The following is a 15,224-nucleotide window of genomic DNA, read 5'->3' on the forward strand; positions in this document are numbered from 1 at the left end:
GCGGCGCTAACCGCTTTGGGCGCGGTGGGAATCAGGCTGCCATAAAATGTATAAAATGTGTTTATCTTTTCTTTTCTTTCTGTCTCTTTGCTATGCCTTGGTTCTTCGGCCTATGTGCAACGAAGCTGTCCGATATTACAGGCTAAGCATGCCGCAGGAATAACAATAAGATTGCCGTCGCTATTTCAATCTATCAGTTTAACTATTGTACAGTTCAGTATCTCCAGGTTCCGTGAGCCGCAGCCAGAACATTTCGAGAAACCAAGAGGAACAAGAAACCGAGAAACATGGTCGCAATGGCAAATACTTGCATGCCCATATACGTTGAATTATGCTCGGTTCCCAGGATAGCTCCCATGATCGGCAGGCCAGTAAGAGTGCTACTAGACATCAGTACGATGCAAAGAAAAGGTAGAGAAGACCTACGAGATCGCGATTACACCCTGATAAGTACCGATCTGTCTCCCCAGAGTCTCTATGCTGCCAGACTTTGCGCAACACGGCATCATGATGCTAACAAAGGCGCCACTAAAAAATCCATAAGCCACAGCAAAAACGATGAGGCCCGCATTTGAAGAATGGTAATCAAAAGGCAGCCATAAGCAGAGAATCGCAATGCAGCTGAAAAAGGCGGATGCGACTATGACATTGAAGTATCCCACCTTGTCTCCAATGTGTCCGGGGATAATTCGTCCGAAAAGTGAAGCAGCACTTTGCTCGGGTCAGCTTTGTCCAAGTAAAACAAGATTGGCAAAACCTACTTCATGATAGCGATCAGGTAGAGGGCCAGCGAATCCGGTATTCCGGACAATTGAGCCATGCTAGGGAGAAAATCGAAAGGGGCCCATAATCCCCACATCATAAAGTATGAGCCGAGGGCATAGAAAGCAAAGCCTCGGTTTTTGAACAGTTTGACATCAAACCATGCCATATTTGAGTCCCATTTCTTAGCAGGTAGGCGTGCACTGAGAAGAAAGAAGGAGCCAACTAGAGCGATGCCTATGAACAGCGCCGTATAGCGTACCATGCCAGGAAATCCCACGTCTTCCATAACCAGTTGCAAAAAGAATGGGAATATCACGCCCCCTGATTACACATAAAATCAGCATGCCCGTCATGGGCAAAGTAGGACACTCAGCTCTCACCAATACTACTACCCGCAACAGTAACCCCCATAGCAAGACCTCGCTGCTTGACAAACCACTGGCCAACGCAGACTAAGCTGGTGGTGAAAATACCCCCAGCTCCGAGCCCATAGCCAATTCCCTGTGCCAAGATGATTTGATAGTATTTGGTGCTAAGACTCGTCATGCACAGTGAGAACATACAGAGAAGGGAACAGGGGAGTATGACCGGGCGCGGTCCATAGGTATCTACAATGCGGCCGAATAGGGAACCTGGAGCCCATATAAGAGCGAGCTGGATTGTAAAGATCCATGAGATGTCTGAAGAGGTATAATCTTTCAAGAGAGTCTCTTGATAAGTGGTTTGGAAGACACCAATGCTGTCAATGGTCAGGAGAATGTCCGGTCAAGGAGATTTTTGCGTGGAAGGAAACTCAACGCGTTTAAAAAGCCCAAGGTTGCAAACAGACCCAAGGAAGCACCAGCGCAACATAGCCAACCTCGAAGGCCTCCCTCTGGTGGGAGAGCTGTATCCAGAGCGGGGCTCCCCGATACGGAGTTTTGCATAACCTTTTCTTCATCTCGCTGGGTGCCGTCGGGCGACGGCATGCTGATGTCGGACATGTTGATGACCATACTTTATTCTCCAATGGCATTGAAACAGAAGTCCAACTCACCGTTTATAAGCTGAAAATCAATAGCACTACAGTTATAGCAGGGTAGATGACGGTCCGCACGGAACGCGCGGGGCAATGCCTTTTGCCAATAACCCAATCTTACTAATGTAATGCATTGGGCATCCTCTTTACAGATTATATAGTACATTCAGCTACTAAGACTTTCTAGTAATGGTTTGAATAGGATCACGAATGTTCGTCGCGTGTAAAGTGGTCGTAGCCTTATAAGTCAGGCCGGGATAAAACCCTGGAGCCCTAATCCTCTGGACTGCTTCATCTCACCTTATTCTTTGCATCCCTGCGAAATGTGTGCCAAACAGTCTTATTCTTCGGTCTACTTGCATGCCAATCATACGTAATATTGATCTCTTCGTTATACAGAAGCAGCTGTTTGACAATCTCATAGGCTAAGTGATGTGATGTCGTTGACCGGTTTTGCATAAAAGTGTACATGTAGATGCAGTCAACCTTGAAATATTAGCATTCCGACACCGCAAGAATGACGGAAACACTACCTCTAGCCAGGCCTGGTGGTTTGGACATAAGAAGGGATCTGGCCGCTTATCAACAACCCAACATGCCAGAATTCCGTGCGATGGCCTTTTGGTATATCACCATGGAAAGCTCCATTAAACCTCCTCTAGGTAGATATCTCTCACTCATTAGTGAGCTATCACGCCGATATCCTACCCTCGGTTATCTCACATCTTTTATCCAAAAGCAACATGAGCATGGACCATGCAATCAATTTCCGGTAGGATGTTCAGTCCTCGAGTTTCACGGAAACGGCGTAAAGCATATCGCCTTCAGCTCATACTCCTCAAAATCAGACATGGAATGTTGGGAGCTTGAAAAGTATCTCTCTTCTAGCCAGCAACCCCAACAAGAAGACTCTATATGCTAGAGGACCTCTCAGAGCTATATATTGAACTGTTCGGATCATATCTTGGAGTAGATGCCCAAGTATTTGCAGCACAGATTCAAGATGGTCATTGGGGCGAAGATGAGCAAATGGGACACTCTCCACAATTTCTTTCTGTCAATGACCACGAGAAATCGTTCACGTTGCGCTACTATGAGACCAGAGTCTTGGACGACCCGCCACTAGATCCAGTACCTTCAATGGTGAGGACAGCAGCTAATGTGAGTCGAAATGTCACTTTTCAACATGAAGTCACCAAGGGGGATAGGAACCATGTTTGGTGCGATGGTCCTGTAGCTACTATACTACGCAATATAAGCTTCTGGTGCCAGACGTAGGACGACGGAGGATGGAACGGTGAGCGATCCTTTTAATCAAATCTGGATGACTCGAATTCTGACCCATCTTTCAGCTATCGTTCTTCTGGATCCTCCAATCCTGGATAATCGCTTGATTTGTTACTACAACAACGACTGTGATAAGGCTGTTCAGCAGATTGGACAAAGCCGGCCCTACCAGGGAGGCTATAGGGATTTTACACCATGGCCAGATAAAAACGCCTCGCATTCGGCATTGATTATCGACGGGCCGCGCCGCGTCTCATTAGCAGACGATATTGCCTACTACTGGGTCAACGTCGCCTCGAGTAAAGAACTTATTCTGGCACTCAGAAACCCATACGAGAGTACTATCTTCCTCCGACGAATCGTCATATCTATGCTCAACAGTACCCTCCGACGATACTATTCCGATCTGAGTCAACACGAGACAAAACTCTGGGTTATGCAACGCATGATCGATCCGAATCTCACCGATTCTGAAAAGAATCAATACCTGGGAGACTTCATCGGCGTCATGAATGAGATCAACAAAATCAGACGAAGAATGAATTGGTTCTCTCACGAGATGACATCCAACCTTGAATCTCTCAATCTTGTCACAGAACATCCCTATCAAATCCCAAGTCACAGGGCAGAGGATCGAGACTTCATCATCATTCGCGACAAGTTTCTTAGTTACCGGAAATGGTCGGAGAAGTTACTCAATATCACATCGGCACATCTGGCGTTGATGGAAACGGAGAAGTCGATTTCGGATTCCAAGGCATTATCTCGACTTACAATACTGGGTTCGCTATTCATTCCGGTCTCGTTTGTTTGTTCATTCTTCAGCATGAATGGTGATTTTGCGGTTGGGGAAACTAAGTTCTGGGTCTATTTTGCGGTGACGTTGCCGCTGGTTCTTACTATTCTGGTTATTGTGTTTGGGAGATGGTGGTATAGGCGATTGATGGAGGTCAGCTCTGTGCGTTATAGGCGCGTACAGTCGACTCTGGATGAGGAGAGAGGAATCAAGAGGTCTATTCGACACTCTGGAAATAATGCAGGGGCTTAAGACTTTTATATAAGGGGGGCTTGAGGTCTCAGCCCGACTCTACCCTCTAGTTGATGCTAGATTTGATAACTACATTGGTAGCATATGTCATTAAAGACCATATGTATGAGATATCTCAAATGCAACTCTATATCTCCCATGAATGATATTGATTTACCGAATGCCCATGTTTCGGGTCCTTCATTGAAGGCGTCTTTCCTGCTTAAAAAGGCCAACCTTCATTCGGCGAAGCTCAAGCATAAAAAGCGCACTTGCAATGTAACTGAGCCCTATATTGCAAGCAAGATTAGCAATAATTTCATAGCAGTCGAGCACATTGATAGTAACATACCAGCATAAAGCTGTGCGTAAAGATAGGGGCGGTCACTATCTGGTCGACGAAGTTGTAGAGCGATTGCTTCGGAAACTGTCACGGCCTCGTCAGTATCTCCCTCCGATACAATACAAAAGGGTATAATCGTACAGAAACATGGAAGGCCTGTAGTAAGCCAAACTATCGCCAGTAAAGAAGGCAATTCTTCGAGGCCTACAATCTCGGCTGCAAGCGGCGCAATTGCCTATCGCGAAGCATCATGTCAGACCTATCCAATAAAAGTATTGAGCGGAATGATGAATCTCACCGGCCATATAGTACTATACACATTCCCCACGATGAACGAAAATACCAACGTCGGCGCAAGTGATTGAGACGGAATCCAAAACACTAGACATAATACACCAGTTGCTATACTAGATATAAGCGCGATGGTAATCCTTCCATAACGATCCGAGACAAACCCAGCGCCGACTCGTCCCGTGATAGTAGCCAGATTGAGCAAAATGGCAGGAAGACTAGCTTCACTCGGGGATAGACCTAAAGAACGGATGAAGTCCGGAAGCGAAGAGAGCAAGGTCATGTAGCCGAGAAGATACAAAAAGGCCCAGATAAGGAGTAACCAGACATCCCAGCGGCGGAAGAATCGAATGTCAAAGGGATGCTGTTTGGGGCGCAGGTGGTGATTTCGGTCGCGCACAATTGTGGAGGCGAGAAAGAGAGTTACGAAGCAGATAATTCCCTGAATCCTGAGTGCCCATGCTAAAGAGATGTTTTGAATCATGGGTGATATCGAGGCAGAAAATATTAATCCTCCAATTCCAGAGCCACCAGCTGTTATTCCCTGGGCGAAGCTACGCTTCTTCCAGAACCATTGACTGATGATGGGCACTGTAGAAACAAACAAAAACCCCACGCCAGCTCCAACCATGATGCCTTGGGTGATCATAAGTTGCCAAAATTCACGGGCAAATGATGCAGCTACCAAGCCCCCCGATATAAGGCTGGATCCCAACAACATACAAGCTTTTGTGCCGGCATGTCGAGCGAGAATATTCACAAATGGAGCGACCCAAAGGGCTGCTAAAAAGTTTGTTCCACCGACAAAGGAGTAACCAAGTGAGCTGGCTCCGGGGAAATAGTTATTATCGAGGTAGAACGCGAGATAGACACTGAATGACTTTTCCAATATTGTCAGCGATTTTGTCCGGTTTATGAGAGGAAGGTGGGCAAATTTACCGAACTGACTCCCCAGGCGAATGCGTTTATGATAGCGATTCCGAAAACAACCACCCATCCATAGCCTCCATCAGGTATATCATGAGCCGCTGGTGCATCGGGCACGGTGGTGTCTGTTTCTATGGCGGTAATAGGCGTTAACACCTTGTTTCCCTGTAGTTTTAACTCTGTCATCGCTGAGACCATGCGAAAACTTTGTGAGACAATTCCTTTCCCGGTCAATATAGATGCACAATATCCACGCGGCCTAATCAATACTTAAACGAGTATTAATTCACAACCCGTATCCATTATCATTGCCAACTAGATCGATCTATAGTTCATGTAAGGATCATATATCACGGAAAGCTGCAATCTTTGAATGTGTATGTATCGCTGGTGAGCCGGCAGATCTACCTCAGTTTGGCACCCGTGTCAATCGATTTCAAGAGAGAAACGTCAGAAATTGACCGCTAGTTATCTTCTTAGTCCGATATTATAGTAAAAACTCTAGGACTAAGAAAGTCGGCACGAAACCCGATGCCTTAACTACCGGTAGTGGATACACCCCACAGCCAGTCGGCTCGAGGACGATGGTAAGGGGTCGACTAGTATGTGGAGGGAGGCTACAGTCTTCATTGCATAAATAGACAGTAGGAGAGATCTTCATGGTAGTATGTTTGAAGCATGCCTTCTCTACGGAGCAAATGAAGAAGAATGGAGGTTCATCTTGTAGTCGTCAAGTAGGGTTACATTAGGGTTAGGACCTGATTCGGCATTTATGTGCCGCTAAACCCAAAAAGGAGGTCCTTGGGTAAGTGCGGGGGATGCGGCGCTCGAAGTCTCCGTTGCTGTTGTCGACTTCTTGACTTTCGATCTGAACAGCTCAACGAATTGCTTGGTTGTTCTTACTCCTCCTTTAAAATAACTATATCCCGGCTACTAATTCAGTCACGTTCCTCGCTTTGTGGCGGTTTGCGTCTACTTTGTCTAGTTCTGCTCTGTTGATCCTTCCTTCTTACTTGGTCCAAGCTCCATTTCGACCTCATTCCCTTAGTTTCTAATCAACCTCTCAGCTACAACTCTCTTAATTCATGGTCAATCTGCTTTCGCTTGCTTGCTACGCAGCGTACCTGGTCTCTTGGTAGTTATTTGAATGAATCCCAATACTGTGACATGATGCAGCCCCGTGTACTGCAAAATGAAGGTAGGCCATATAGCTATCTGGTCTTGTGCAGATCGCTCTTTATGTATTGGACTACCAGCTGAGCTTTGATACAGAAAAGCAGAGTGAGGTTCGTCGCCTAGTCGACAGCCTCGACAGGGACTTATCCGAGAAGAAGCTGTCGTCGACAGGTAAGCGTCGGAAGTCTCAGATCAGAGAGTTTTGACCATCGCTAACCTGTCGTGATTAAGAGAAGGCTAATATGATCCTGACCCTCCGTCAACATGGTACGAATCCGGATAACGCAGACGCCATTTACTCCAAAAACGTACTTCTACCATGCCCCATCGATTGCTGGACCTATCTGACGTGTCTAGGGGGTTGCACTTCTTATAAAATATGGATTGGACGGGGAAATACCCGATATTCGACGGGGCGCCCTCCGTACCATTGCCAATGCGCTCTTGCTAAAAAGCGACATGAGGCAGGTTTTGGTTGATACAGGGTGTGTCGGAAGGTTAGCGGAGAAGCTAAAGGTAAGCATGCAATCTTGTTTGTCGCGATTCATCTAGTCGGTGAGGCTCATCTTCCACATCCAGACCGACAACTCTGAAGACGAGATGATTGTTGCCCGCATCCTCTTTCTTACTACATACGATACAGATTTGAACTTCAAAACATTAATAACCGAACATTCTCTTGGTGAAAATATACATTATGTAAGTGCATCCATTCATTAGAGACATTGAGAATTTCGTCTGATTATCTACTAGCAAATAATACGCCACTCAAAGCAAATACCCAAGAGTGGGAAAAAGACACTTACACCCATCGACGAAGCAGCTTTTACTGACGTCCTGAAATTGCTCTTCAATGTCTGCAAACTCAATCCCGATCTAGCTGATACATTCACCCAGTCGATTCCATATATGCTCAAAATTATCACTCGAATAGATGTCCCACAACAACCACTTGACGGCCTAATTAGTTATCTTGTCAATGCTCTATCAACATTGGATCTTTCAGATAAGCCGGGAAAATTTGAAAGCAGCCCGTTCTTCCCAAAATTCAACCCGAACTGCAATGTCGACAAGTTGATTAATGTACTGGATGCGGCAGTGCGACATTATGAAGCGGACCAGCTGGAGACTAGGATAGTTCCTTTGATAGAGCTGCTTCTTACCATATATGAACAAGCCCCAGAAGGCCCGAGAAAGTACATGGAATGGCTTCTGCTTCCCGAAGACCAGGATCGCAGCGTCCCCATTGGACGAAGCGACACGTTATCCTCCAAGTTGTTGGTGCTTTCTACAACTCCATCCGTGCATCTCAAGACAGCAATTTCAGAACTTTTCTTTGTTCTTTCGGGAAAGAACGCCGAAACTCTGACAAAGAATATTGGGTACGGATATGCTGCAGGTTTCCTTGCTTCACGGGGCATAGAAATTCCACAAGATGCGAACGAAGCTTTTGCCACGAATCAGAGCAATATCAATCCTGCCTTCAACCCAATCACTGGTCAACGATGGGATGCTGAGCCACAAGATACTGGGCCTGCGATGACCGAGGAAGAAAAAGAGCGGGAAGCCGAACGGCTATTTGTGCTTTTTGAAAGGTATGACCCTGTTCCCCGGTACGATTCCACCATCCGTATATTAATGACTCCTTAATCACTTGACAGAGCCCGTGCCAATGGATTCATCGCGGAGAATCCTGTCGCCCAAGCCGTGCGAGAGGGAAGATTTGAGGAGCTTCCAGACGATGCCGACAGTGATCTCGACTAGAAAGGTACAACCAAAAGTCCATTTTTCCCCTTCAATCCCGCTTGTCGCCATTTTGTCACTTCCTCATTTGAGGCGTTTCCTTGATTTCGTTCAAAACTAGACGCGCCTACGCGCCTTATCGCCTATACACCCTCTATGCCTGCTACAGAAAGTCTCCTTAGCGGCTGAAATTGTTTGACCTATAATATTGAATACCCCAATACGCAAGGCGCTATGTAACCTATTCAAGTGGTTAATATAAATGCCGAAATACGTAGTACGTACTACGTATGTAGTGCCTTTTTAGATGAATTAAATGTATGACGTGTAGAGCGTTAGGGGCGGGGCATCAGGCTAGTGTCCGTCGCCGCTTAGAAATGCCTGGAAGGAACGAGGGGCTGCCCGAATAATTTTTTATCTTGATAAAAGCACCTCAAGGACCAACTCGCTTGCCTCTTTTACTTTGAATCCATACATACCATCTACACTATCTGACCGTATTCAATACCGATTTGATTACATATCGTCAAAAATTGCCCACCATGTCGAAGCCATTTGACCCAGAGACGGCGGAGAACTTAGAGGACGTAAGTCAATTGCTTCTCTGCAGAGCTTCACGTTGCTAACCTTCGTTTCTTTCTAGATGGAGAAACAGTTCGCTGTTAAAGGTTCGCCAAGTAGTACAGAATTTCGACGCGACAAATACTAACGTTTCTACCACAGCTGTCGAACAACTCATGACATACTGGTCCATCCTTGAAAAAGTCCCCGGCTCGAAGTTGCGCCTCACAAAGATGGACGACGAGATTCTAGAACACTTCAAGCGCGAATTCCCCGACTTTGATCCCGCCGCGACTATAAACGAAGACGATATGAAGAGCAAGGCTGGCAAGGAGAAGTGGAGAAATTTCATGAAGGAGTATGAGAAGACGATTAGTGATTATAACTTTGGGACGATGTTGAGGTCGAACCCAAAGGCGGAGTATGACCAGGAGTCGACCATATTTGGTATGTTCTTCGTCCCATGAGACTTTTGTGCATTGGGTTGAAGAAATGATACTAATGGATTGTCTTGTCATAGCTATGCGCATGCAGTTTTATGCTATTGAGATTGCTAGGTGAGTTCGATGCAAAACATATCATCATCCGATCAGCAGATTGTTAACAAAATTAGAAATCGCGCTGGATTGAACGATTGGATATACGAGCGGGCTCAAGGCAAGAAGGAGTAAAGGAATACCGACAATCCAGACCACCAAATCAGACGAACACAGCCTCATCAGATGAGCTGCGCGGCTTCTCATACAACAAGCCAGCTTCTAGGTAGCTTGTCATATCGATATCAAATCGATGAAGCACGACTTCGATGACGGGACATATTGGACCGGCGGTACCATGCCAAACCGCGCAATCCCAGCATATTCAAATCAATTCATATGTTTACTAGCTCATGATACCATGTATAATGACCAATCACCGTGTTCGAGTGATCTTTCCATACCGAGAATGCATAAAAATCGTGATGTTATCACGTGACATTTCCACATGTTGCAAACAAAGAGAACAATACTTAGCATCAAATGGACCGAATCCTATTGTTCTTTCTGAGAATACCAAATGTGGACTGATGCCTTCGTATATTATCTTTTCATATAGGTATTAGCAATCATGTATATTCCTTGATATCTAGTGCTGGCCCTTCTGCATGTCATGTTCTGGCTGGCCGTGCATCTTTCTTTTTTCTATGCCTTCTAGAACTTCGACAGTTATTTGTGCCTGCACGGCGCTGTTGAAGGTGCTAGTATATTCACACATTGGAGATGGCTGACACTCTCGAAGGACATCCTTTTCAAGAGACGCCATCCTCTCGTGAATCGCCAGCAGGATCCAACCATGGCGACGAAAATATCTCCCTCGAAACGAGCTGGAAGTCTCTCTTCCACTTTACGACAGTCTATCATGTCCCACTTCTACTAGCAGCTATCATAATCACAATCTCCGCTGGAGTCTCAAGAATCATCTTTGCGCTGTACCTAGGCAAACTATTTCAAACACTCTCGCAATTCGGGATTGGAGCAATCACGGGTCCGCAACTCATGGATAAGGCGAGAGACAATACTTCTATTCTCCTGATTCTTGGAGGAGGGACATGGCTTCTGAATTCATTTTTCTTCTTCGTCTGGATCGTATTTGCTGAATTTCAGGTCCGTGAAGCCGGGAGCATTCTGTTTGGGAAGTTGTTGACGCGGGATCTGGTGTGGTTTGATATGAGAAAGGATGGAGTTGGGCCATTTCTGTCACATTCACAAAAGTACGACTTCTTCACCGTCGAAATCTGGTCGGGTTAAAACTAACATCATGATCCTGTTTTGAAGGCAACTACGAGAATTACAGATCGCAACTGCCCAGCCCCTTGGAGCATTCATATTACACATAATCAGAATACTCGCCGGCATGATACTCGCATTTGTCATTTCATGGGAAGTCACTTTGGTAACGATGGCTGGTATTCCAGTTTCCTTCACAGTGATCACATTCACCTCCTCAAGAATGGCACCCATCCTTAAAGCACAACAATCCGAGCTCTCCGAAGCTTCCAAAATTACATACGACGCCTTCAAATCTATAGATGTGGTCAAATGTCTCAACGGCCAGTCCTCAACTTATACACAAATGATGACACGGATCAACGCGGCTGCTCGGTTGTATATGAAATTAGCTGTTCTCATCTCAATTCAGACGGCTTTTCCACGATTTATGTCGTTCGTCATGTTTGTGCAGGGGTTTTGGTATGGAAGTATATTGGTTCAGTCAGGGAAATTGACACCAGGTGATGTCTTGACAACTTTTTGGGGTTGTTTGATTGTTACGCAGTCAATAGCGCAGCTGGTGCAGCATTCTGCTACGTTGGAAAGAGGGAAGATTGCTGGCGAGACGCTGCGTCAGTATACATGTGCTGATGCCATAGATGACTTGCGGTTCAGAACGCAGAAGAACCGGTATCCCAATCTTCACACTGAAGATATCGTTTTGAAAAATGTTAGTTCATGCAGTTGGCAGAAGATTTCGAGTGCTAACCTGCTGCCTAGGTCGTCTTTGCTTACCCATCTAGACCCGAAATACCCGTGCTCAACGCATTGAACATCAAATTCCCAGCAGGCAGGACAACTTTTATTGTTGGACGCAGCGGAGCCGGAAAGAGCACTCTCATTAATCTGCTGCTACAATTTTACTCACCAAAGTCCGGAGGGATTCTAGTTGGGGGCACCCCGTTTCAAGCAGTCCACCCAGCCTGGGTGCGTAAGAACGTAACGCTCGTCCAGCAAAATAACTACCTCTTCAACGAAACCCTCTGGGACAACATTGCCTTTGGAGCACGAAGACCACGGAGCGTTTCCAATGATCAAATGGAGATGTGTATCGAAATGGCAAATTTGCAAGACGCTATTCACAACCTACCGAATGAGCTCAACACCGTTGTTGGATTGGGTGGAAACTTGCTCAGCGGTGGACAGAAACAGAGAGTCGCTATTGCGCGAGCGAGGATGAAGAATAGCGCCGTTCTTATCCTCGACGAGTTCACAGGTGCACTAGACTACGATAATCGTGCCACGGTTATGGAGTCCGTTCGAAAATGGAGATACGGCATGACGACGATTATTGTTACACATGATACTGCTAATATACTTGACGATGAGTTTGTGTATGTGCTCGAAGCTGGAAAAGTGGCTGCTTCGGGACTCAAGAAAGACTTGATAAATGGGGATCAACGTGCAATTTTTGCAGAGGCAATCATCGATCCGATAATAACCTCGCATTCACTTGGCCGGAATGCCATGGAGTCCCAATATCTCTCAGAGGAATCCTGGTTCGATGATTCTCCGGTTGAAACGTTGTTTACTTCCTTTGATAGTGATGAGATGCCGGAGACATCTACGACTACCCTGATTGGAGACAAGGCAATGAGCAGCCCATATGGTAAAGAGATTCAATTCTCGCCGCCGCCACGGATTTTCCTTCGAGAGCTGACATCTATTACTCGGCATAAGTCACGATCGGTGCGTAATCGATTGTCCTTCATGGGTGAAGAAAAGCCTCTCGCTTCTCTAAACACACTTCGGACGTTTGTCGCAAGAGGTCACCCCTACAAGAAGCTACAGTCAGAGGATACAGAAACAATCACCACAACTTTACCATTACACAAGACATTATCGACTATCCCCAAAATCCTCAACCTAAAACAAAGAATCCTATTAGCCATCGCAATAGTACTCGCAACCATCCACGCAACATCGACGCCTATCTTCTCATTCCTCCTATCCCGTCTCTTCGACTCATTCTATATCGCAGACCGAACCAAAGCCAGCTCTATAGCCAAGACATACTCCATATCAATCGTTTCGCTATCCGTAGCAGACGCCTTGGTAACGTTCGTTATGAATTACATCCTCGAATACTGCAGTCAAGCATGGATGGACAAGTTACGCGCTCGATCCATGCAACGAGTACTCGCTCAACCATGTTCATGGTTTGAGCAGAAAGATCATGATCCCCTCCAACTAACTATCTGTCTAGACCAGCACGCCGAAGAAACCCGCAACTTGGCCGGAAAATTCGGAAGTTTTGTGATTATTTCTATCATCACGGCGTTTATTGCCATCGTGTGGAGTTTGAATCTGAAGTGGCAGTTGACATTCGTCAGTCTGTTATGTGCCCCGGTTTGGTATGGAGTAAGCAAAGGTTTAGAGGCGGTCAATACGAGATGGGAGCGATCGTTAAATGATTTGAACGAGGATATGGCGAACGTCTTTTCGGAGGCGTTTACAGATGTTGCGACTGTGAGGGCGTTTACTTTGGAGAATCATTTTAGGGCCAAACTCGCGAATGTTTTGCGTCGGAGGTTGATGGTTGGGTTCAAAAGGGGGATTTATACCGGGTTGTTTTTTGGGCTTACAGAGTCGGTGATTATCTTTGCAAGCGGTAAGATGTTATTCACTGTGTTGTTTTGAAATTTTTGTGGACTGACACGAGTTTAGCACTACTCATTTACTATGCAGCGGTTTTGACAGCCCCTGACGCTAAGGGGATCTCGAATATCGTGTCAGTATTGACGATGACATTATTCAGCCTCGGATATGCAGTTTCGGTGATGTCGTGGAGTAAGTTGAATCTCCCAAAATAGGCGTCTACTCGTCCTGACGGTCCAACCTTCAGTTCCCCAGGTAAATTCGGCCAGCGATATGGCAACACGGCTGATCAAGCTGTCGCGACTACCAGCTGGATTCTCTTCGCACGAGAATTCAGGCAAACTGCGAGTCTTTGAGCCTGTTCCCATCGAATTTTACAATCTAAGCTTCCGCTACCCATCACGCCCCGAAACCCCTATCCTTACCAACTTTTCTTTGAAAATACCTGAGAACAGCTGCTCGGCCATAGTAGGCAGCTCCGGCTCAGGAAAGTCAACCATCATATCCCTCCTCCTAGGTCTCTACGCCTGCCCCAACCCATCACCGGGACAAGACATCGTCGCACCCCTCACCCTCGCAGGCGTCGATATCCGACAACTCCATATACCCACCCTTCGATCAATGATAGGCTATGTCCCTCAACAACCGAAACTGTTCGCCGACACGATTCGCGCAAACATTACATATGGCCTTGGCCCTTACTCCAGGTTCAACTCGCTCAATAACATCGAAGCTGCCGCCGGAGCAGCCGGGATAGCAGATTTCATCCATTCCCTTCCCGAGGGATTTTCAACACTCATCGGGGAAGGGGGACTCACATTATCAGGGGGACAAGCGCAACGCCTCGTGATTGCGCGCGCGCTGGTACGACACCCCAGAATCTTGATATTGGACGAAGCCACTTCGAATCTTGATACGGAGAGCGCGGAAATCATTCGGAGATCTGTGAGGAGGCTTTTGACTGCGCCGGGCCAAGAACTGACGGTGATTATGGTTACGCATTCGAAGGACATGATGGAGATGGCGGATAACGTGGTGGTTGTTGATAAGGGAGTTGTGGTGGAGCAGGGGTCGTATTTGGGATTGTTGAAAAGGGCGAATGGGAGGTTGAGGGAGATGTTGGATGTTGATTAAACCCGAGTGCTTATTTACTCATTATACCCATAGATGAACATCCCAAGCATAAAGTTCAGGGCTACATATGTATCCTTGTTTGGTCCAAAGGAGAGTACGTGCTCTGTACTATGGGTTGCATATAGATAACCATCATGTGAGCCTAAAACCCTAATCGTCTGTAGAATTCGACTCCTATCTTACATAGTTATAGTTACGTAGTTACCTACCAGCAACTAACTAACTTAACATAGCTCCCAAAATAAATCGAAGCGCTAAGGCGGCCCGTGGGGCGCAGTGTGAACATTCAGCCTTAGACCCTTAGCACCTAAGCAACCGTCTCATCCAATTGTTCTTCCGCTGTCTCATATCGTGAAGGAGAGAGATGATTGGATCCTATTGCCGTGGCTGTCGTGTCTGATCGACCGGCGAATAGAGTCGAGGACAAAGACTCGGTGAGGTGAGTTGTTATACATGCTTTTGACGCGGCGCTGTTAGGTTTGAGGCCTATTAATAGGTAAAACATACAGATTTATTGACTTGGCTCAACTCAACTCTGCTGGAAGT

At 46.3% G+C, this 15,224-nt stretch overlaps 6 protein-coding genes across 6 annotated transcripts; 4 read left to right on the forward strand and 2 right to left on the reverse strand.

Annotated features, from left to right (window-relative positions):
• Positions 1-214: 214 nt before the first annotated feature.
• EYB26_008025 (uncharacterized protein) lies at positions 215-1,748 on the reverse strand (the record flags this gene model as incomplete). Its single annotated transcript, XM_054267284.1, has 5 exons — positions 215-380; positions 427-711; positions 762-1,086; positions 1,146-1,504; positions 1,564-1,748. 5 exons carry the CDS (start codon positions 1,746-1,748, stop codon positions 215-217), a joined length of 1,320 nt encoding a protein of 439 aa, XP_054123259.1.
• A 950-nt stretch (positions 1,749-2,698) lies between these two features.
• EYB26_008026 (uncharacterized protein) lies at positions 2,699-4,118 on the forward strand (the record flags this gene model as incomplete). Its single annotated transcript, XM_054267285.1, has 2 exons — positions 2,699-3,003; positions 3,062-4,118. The coding sequence occupies 2 exons, from the start codon at positions 2,699-2,701 to the stop codon at positions 4,116-4,118; spliced, it is 1,362 nt and encodes a 453-aa protein (XP_054123260.1).
• Positions 4,119-4,298: 180 nt separating this feature from the next.
• Positions 4,299-5,844, reverse strand: EYB26_008027 (uncharacterized protein; the record flags this gene model as incomplete). The annotated part of the gene is made up of 5 exons (XM_054267286.1): positions 4,299-4,387; positions 4,450-4,524; positions 4,582-4,675; positions 4,739-5,611; positions 5,671-5,844. 5 exons carry the CDS (start codon positions 5,842-5,844, stop codon positions 4,299-4,301), a joined length of 1,305 nt encoding a protein of 434 aa, XP_054123261.1.
• A 981-nt stretch (positions 5,845-6,825) lies between these two features.
• EYB26_008028 (uncharacterized protein) lies at positions 6,826-8,598 on the forward strand (the record flags this gene model as incomplete). The annotated part of the gene is made up of 7 exons (XM_054267287.1): positions 6,826-6,856; positions 6,931-7,005; positions 7,066-7,142; positions 7,192-7,350; positions 7,414-7,533; positions 7,588-8,429; positions 8,496-8,598. The coding sequence occupies 7 exons, from the start codon at positions 6,826-6,828 to the stop codon at positions 8,596-8,598; spliced, it is 1,407 nt and encodes a 468-aa protein (XP_054123262.1).
• Positions 8,599-9,119: 521 nt separating this feature from the next.
• Positions 9,120-9,809, forward strand: EYB26_008029 (uncharacterized protein; the record flags this gene model as incomplete). The annotated part of the gene is made up of 5 exons (XM_054267288.1): positions 9,120-9,164; positions 9,221-9,245; positions 9,301-9,585; positions 9,659-9,695; positions 9,752-9,809. The coding sequence occupies 5 exons, from the start codon at positions 9,120-9,122 to the stop codon at positions 9,807-9,809; spliced, it is 450 nt and encodes a 149-aa protein (XP_054123263.1).
• Positions 9,810-10,397: 588 nt separating this feature from the next.
• Positions 10,398-14,678, forward strand: EYB26_008030 (uncharacterized protein; the record flags this gene model as incomplete). Its single annotated transcript, XM_054267289.1, has 5 exons — positions 10,398-10,888; positions 10,953-11,616; positions 11,667-13,557; positions 13,614-13,736; positions 13,792-14,678. The coding sequence occupies 5 exons, from the start codon at positions 10,398-10,400 to the stop codon at positions 14,676-14,678; spliced, it is 4,056 nt and encodes a 1,351-aa protein (XP_054123264.1).
• Between the last annotated feature and the right edge of the window lie 546 nt (positions 14,679-15,224).

The sequence above is a fragment of the Talaromyces marneffei genome, chromosome 6, assembly GCF_009556855.1.
Source record: "Talaromyces marneffei chromosome 6, complete sequence".
Classification (NCBI taxonomy): Eukaryota; Fungi; Ascomycota; class Eurotiomycetes; order Eurotiales; family Trichocomaceae; genus Talaromyces; species Talaromyces marneffei.